The sequence below is a fragment of the Nerophis ophidion genome, linkage group LG06 (assembly GCF_033978795.1).
Source record: "Nerophis ophidion isolate RoL-2023_Sa linkage group LG06, RoL_Noph_v1.0, whole genome shotgun sequence".
In the NCBI taxonomy this organism is placed as follows: domain Eukaryota; kingdom Metazoa; phylum Chordata; class Actinopteri; order Syngnathiformes; family Syngnathidae; genus Nerophis; species Nerophis ophidion.
The window spans coordinates 23933669-23939668 of record NC_084616.1 but is presented as its reverse complement, the minus strand read 5'-3'; the positions used below and the strand labels follow the sequence as shown (position 1 = coordinate 23939668).

The 6000-nt window shown below is 39.8% G+C and overlaps 1 protein-coding gene across 8 annotated transcripts in view; it reads left to right on the top strand.

The window, feature by feature from the left end:
- The window catches only part of plch2a (phospholipase C, eta 2a), a 181352-nt gene that overhangs the window by 95158 nt on the left and 80194 nt on the right, over positions 1 to 6000 (top strand). For all 8 annotated transcript variants that reach the window (XM_061903126.1, XM_061903124.1, XM_061903123.1 and 5 more), the window contains one exon: positions 222 to 342. In XM_061903126.1, coding sequence (XP_061759110.1) covers positions 222 to 342 — 121 coding nt within the window. The remainder of the gene's footprint in view (positions 1 to 221; positions 343 to 6000) is intronic.

Here is a 6000-nt window from a genome sequence, read left to right as displayed (position 1 = left end):
TTGACAAAGGACAAAGTCTTAGACCTAAAAGACAAAGAGTAGTTAGAGTGGAGTCATAGAAAGCAACAATGATGCTTGGGAAAAAAATTATGTTTTCTGTAGTGAGTGATCTTCGTCAAAAATATTGTGCACTCTGCAGTCTTACTGATTCACTATTCGCTTTACTTTGTGAAACGGTGACTTTTGGTTTTGGCGTGGATTGACATGTCTCTCGTCTGCAGTGGACTGCTGGGACGGTCAGGATGGCGAGCCTATCGTTCATCACGGCTACACGCTGACCTCCAAAATCCTCTTCAAAGACGTCATTGAAACCATCAACAAATATGCCTTCGCCAAGAATGAGTATGTTTGAGCCTACACGTGCACAACCTCTCTTATTTTCTGTTCTTTGCATTTATTTTGGTTTTCTGCTTACATGCTACGGTACACACACTACCAGGGAAAAGTTGATGTGACAAAGAAATCATGTGATGAATCAGTGAAAGGAATGGTCACCCAAATGAAGGTTTTTCGTGATGCTGATACAAGCCGCACCCACTAGATTTTATAAGAATTGTTTTCTACTGTGTATGTTAGCTGCATATATATATATATATGTTGTGAAATTAGTTATTTAACAGGAAATATTTTGTATACGTTTGTTTACACACCTTAATTGTTTCCAAACGGTGTCTGTAACAGGCAGTAAAACGACTGATGAAACAAAACAGAAGTCAACGTCATGGACCCACGAGCGGCGCAATCTTGCTCTCCAATCACCTAAACAGACTCAATCACTCCACGGTGAAGTCTTGGTGATTTTACTGAGGAATTTGTGGAACTGAAACAATAAAAAAAGCATGCCGTTTTACGTAAATAATACTAATACAGACACTCGTAAATGTGTTAGCATTTTAGCTAATGCTAACCACGCAAGCCTCATTACATTACAATTGTACATACAAATATGCACGAAAATACTCGTACAGGCATCACAAATGGGGCATTTTAGTAAGTATAAACAGTTTTAGTTATATTGTAAAACTTACAAATGTTGCTTGGAGTGACGAATGAAGAATCCATACAACTGTTTTTCTTCTGGTTTAAGACATTAAAACACAGAGTACATTTTCATGTGCAGCGAGCAAATTCATCCAAAAGATGACGCCGTAGCACAAGCAATAACACACTGTTTCAGTGTCTCCTTAAGTTTAATGAAAACTTGAATACAAAAAATAATGGACGTTTCGCGAAGACAAATCCACAAATTAGCCGCACTGATTTAAAAGCCGTGAGGTACAAAGTGTAGAAAAAAGGCAGCAACTTATAGTCCGGAATTTATTGGAGTCTTTTGTCGGTTTAATTAATTAGCATTAGCGATATTACATGGCAGAAGCATGGTGGAACAGGTGTTAGTACATGTTCCTCACAATACGAATGTCCCGAGTGCAATCTCGGGCTCATGAGCTTTCTGTTTGGAGTTTGCATGTTCTCCCCGTGACTGCGTGGGTTCTCTCCTGGGACACCGGCTTCCTCCCACCTCCGAAGACATGCACCTGGGGATAGGTTGATTGGCAACACTAAATTGGTCCTAGTGTGTGAATGTGAGTGTGAATGTTGTCTGTCTATCTGTGTTGGCCCTGCGATGAGTTGGCGACTTGTCCAGGGTGTACTCTGCCATCTGCCCGAATGCAGCTGAGATAGGCTCCAGCACCCCCAATGACCCCGAAGGGGACAAGGGGTAGAAAATGGATGGATGGACATTTCATGGCGGTTTCAACACTTCCAAATGTGTTCATGAAAACTATAACTCAGATAAATGTTAACATCAAACGGTTGGTGTGGAATAAGTACAATAGTTATAGTATAAACACATTATAGGGCGCAACAAAAGACTGGCACATTCAACTTCCTGGAAAAAGCTACTTCCTCATTAGACAACATACATACATAGCCAATACAGTACTGCTATCTAATGATGATATTCAAATGTAATAAAACAAGATATAACAACTGGTCAGCACTTTTCTAAAAGTTACATTCAAAAATGAAATCATATTATCAAACAAACATTTATCAACACACACTAAAGTACCAAAAACTGGCACCGTTGACCACCGGTATTGATCCCCAGGTACTGGGAATTGGTACTGCATCGTTTCAAATGTAAACTGTACCCATCCATAACCATTAACATTGCCAGTTGTGAAAAACACTGACCTATTTATTAATAATCATATAAATGGACTTATGTGGTCTTCAAGTTTAGTTTTTTTGGTGACATCTGGCCGCCACAATCATACAAACACCGTTTCCATATGAGTTGGGAAATTGTGTTAGATGTACATATAAACAGATTACAATGATTTGCAAATCATTTTCAACCCATATTCAATTGAATGCACTACAAAGACAAGATATTTGATGTTCAAACTCATAAACTTTATTTTTTTTTTGCAAATAATAATTAACTTCGAATTTCATGGCTGCAACACGTGCTAAAGTAGTTGGGAAAGAGCATGTTCACCACTGTGTTACATCACCTTTTCTTTTAAAAAACACTCAATAAACATTTGGGAACTGAGGAAATTAATTATTGAAGCTTTGAAAGTGGAATTCTTTCCCATTCTTGTTTTATGTAGAGCTTCAATCGTTCAACAGTCTGGGGTCTCCGCTGTCGTATTTTACGCTTCATAATGAGCCACACATTTTCGATGGAAGACAGGTCTGGACTGCAGGCGGGCCAGGAAAGTACCCGCACTCTTTGTTTACAAATCCACGCTGTTGTAACACGTGCTGAATGTGGCTTGGCATTGTATAAGCAGGGGTGTCCATGAAAAAGACGGCGCTTAGATGGCAACATATGTTGTTCCCAAACCTGTATGTACCTTTCAGCAATAATGGTGCCTTCACAGATGTGTAAGTTACCCATGCCTTGGGCACTAATGCACCCCCATACCATCACAGATGCTGGCTTTTAAACTTTGCGTCGATAACAGTCTGGATGGTTCGCTTCCCTTTTGGTCCGGATGACACGATGTCGAATATTTCCAAGAACAATTTCAAATGTGGACCCTTCAGAACACTTTTCCACTTTTCATCAGTCCATCTTAGATGATCTCGGGCCCAGAGAACCTGGGGGCGTTTCTAAATGTTGTTGATAAATAGCTTTCGGTTTGCATAGTTGATCTTTAACTTGCACTTACAGATGTAGCGACCAACTGTATTTAGTGACAGTGGTTTTCTGAAGTGTTCCTGAGCCCATCTGGTGATATCCTTTAGAGATTGATGTCGTTTTTTGATTCAGTGCCGTCTGAGGGATCGAAGGTCACGGTCATTCAATGTTCATGCCGCTTACGTGGAGTGATTTCTAAGGATTCTCTGAACATTTTGATGATACTATGGATCGTAGATGTTGAAATCCCTAAATTTCTTGCAATTGCACTTGAGAAACGTTGTTCTTAAACTGTTTGACTATTTGCTCACGCAGTTGTGGACAAAGGGGTGTACCTTGCCCCATCCTTTCTTTTGAAAGACTGAGCATTTTTTGGGTAGCTATTTTTATACACAATCATGGCACCCACCTGTTCTCAATTAGCCTGCACACCTGTGGGATGTTCCAAATAAGTGTTTAATGAGCATTCCTCAACTTTATCAGTATTTATTGCCACCTTTCCCAACTTCTTTGTTGCGTGTTGCTGGCATCAAATTCTAAAGTTAATGATTATTTGCAAAAAAAAAATGTTTATTGGTTTTGAAAATCAAAAATGTTGTCTTTGTAGCATATTCAACTGAATATGGGTTGAAAATGATTTGCAAATCATTGTATTCTGTTTGTATTTACATCTAACACAATTTTCCAACTCATATGGAAACAGGGTTTGTACATTACGTTGATCTCATGACTCATTTCAGTAAGAACTTAGTAAATTGAACGGTGCGGACACGTTTGTTACTGCATACTTACTAATTGCCTTGGAGACTTCGTACAATTATACTGATTTGATAATTGTTTTTATTTTCACATGTCCTTGTTGTTTAGTTAATGACAGTATTTCTAGCTTGTTTGCTTAGCTGTTGTGTGGTTTCTAGCTCCAAGTAACCCATACCAGCCTACCTACAAACCCCTGTATCAAAAAACGATATCAATCTCTAAAGGATTTGGGCTCAGGAACACCAGAAAACCACTGTCACTAAATACAGTTCGTCGCTACATATTTAAGTGCAAGTTAAAGCTGTACTATGCAAAGCAAAAGCCGTTCATCAACAACATCCAAAAAGGCCGGCTTCTCTGGGCCCGAGATCATCAAAGATGGACTGATGCAAAGTGGAAAAGTTTTCTGTGGTCTGACGAGTCCAAATTTCAAATTTCTGGGGGAAATATTCAACATTGTGTCATCCGGACCAAAGGGGAAGCTAACCGTCCAGATTGTTATTGACGCAAAGTTAAAAAGCCAGCATCTGTGATGGTATGGGTTTGCATTAGTGCCCAAGGCATGGGTAACTTACACATCTGTGAAGGCACCATTAATGCTGAAAGGTACATACAGGTTATGGAACAACATATGCTGCCATCTAAGCGCCGTCTTTTTCATGGATGCCCCTGATTATTTCAGCAAGACAATGCCAAGCCACATTTAGCACGTGTTACAACAGTGTGGCTTTGTAAAAAAAGAGTGCGAGTACTTTCCTGGCCTGCCCGCAGTCCAGACCTGTCTCCCATTGAAAATGTGTGGCACATTATGAAGCGTAAAATATGACAGCGGAGACCCCGGACTGTTGAACGACTGAAGCTCTACATAAAACAAGAATGGGAAAGAATTCCACTTTCAAAGCTTCAACAATTAGTTTCCTCAGTCCCCAAACGTTTATTGAGTGTTGTTAAAAGAAAAGGTGATGTAACACAGTGGTGAACATGCCCTTTTCCAACTCCTTTGGCACGTGTTGCAGCCATGAAATTCTAAGTTAATTTTTATTTGCAAAAAAAAAAAAATGTTATGAGTTTAAACATCAAATATCTGGTCTTTGTAGTGCATTCAAATACATATGGGTTGAAAAGGATTTGCAAATCATTGTATTCCATTTATATTTACATCCAACAGAATTTCCCAACTAATTTTTACGGGGTTTGTAAAATGGAGGAAAATACCAACCGTGTGTGCTTATTGGAGGACGTTCAGATGTTTATCAGCTTTGCACAAGTAAACACTGCTCGTATCGGATATTTTACCGAAATAAACCCATACTTATTGTATTGCTAATATCAATATCAGATGGGCACACCTTTATTTAACACCACTCCATATTGGCCCTTGATAATACTTGTTTCTTAAAAAAGATGGAAATTATCACATATTCTGTGAAAATGGCGCAGAATAGCATAATTCCAGATGGTGCTTTCTAACACTTGAACATCATTACATTCCCGTTTGTGTTGAGTTTTTCCGGTTGTTGTGACTGTGAAGGCTCATCAATGACACAACTTTCACACTTCATCATGCCGCAGAAACGTGGAGTCAGGCCGCAACTTTCTCCTGCAATCTGTAAGCGAAGCCGATCGCCAACATGCACCAACGTATGAACGTTATGTAGAGAAGAGACGAGTACAGAGGCCCCTTCCCTCTCCAGCAGGCTGCATCGGGAGGTGATAATCCAATCTACATGCACGCAGTCTGGAGGACACAAAAAATGTTTCTATTTTTAGAGCCCTGCTCTTGACGGAAAAGGAGCAGGAACACTCCATGGATCCGTTTTCATCCTTTTGTGTGTGTGAAAACATTATTGCCAACACCATCTTGCACCTGAAATGGGTCTGAGGAAGAGGGATGAAAGGATCCATTCAGTGTCAAAGGAGGGCTGACATTGCAAATTAGAATGAAAGGCTGCCTTGTGCCTTGTGAAGAGTCTATTGTTGGATGGGTAAGGCTGGGCGATATGGCGGAGAGCTGTATCACGATATAAGTGTTTTGGTATATTATTGATCTTTTCACGACTTATGCAAAATAAGGAGCAGGAGAAAAA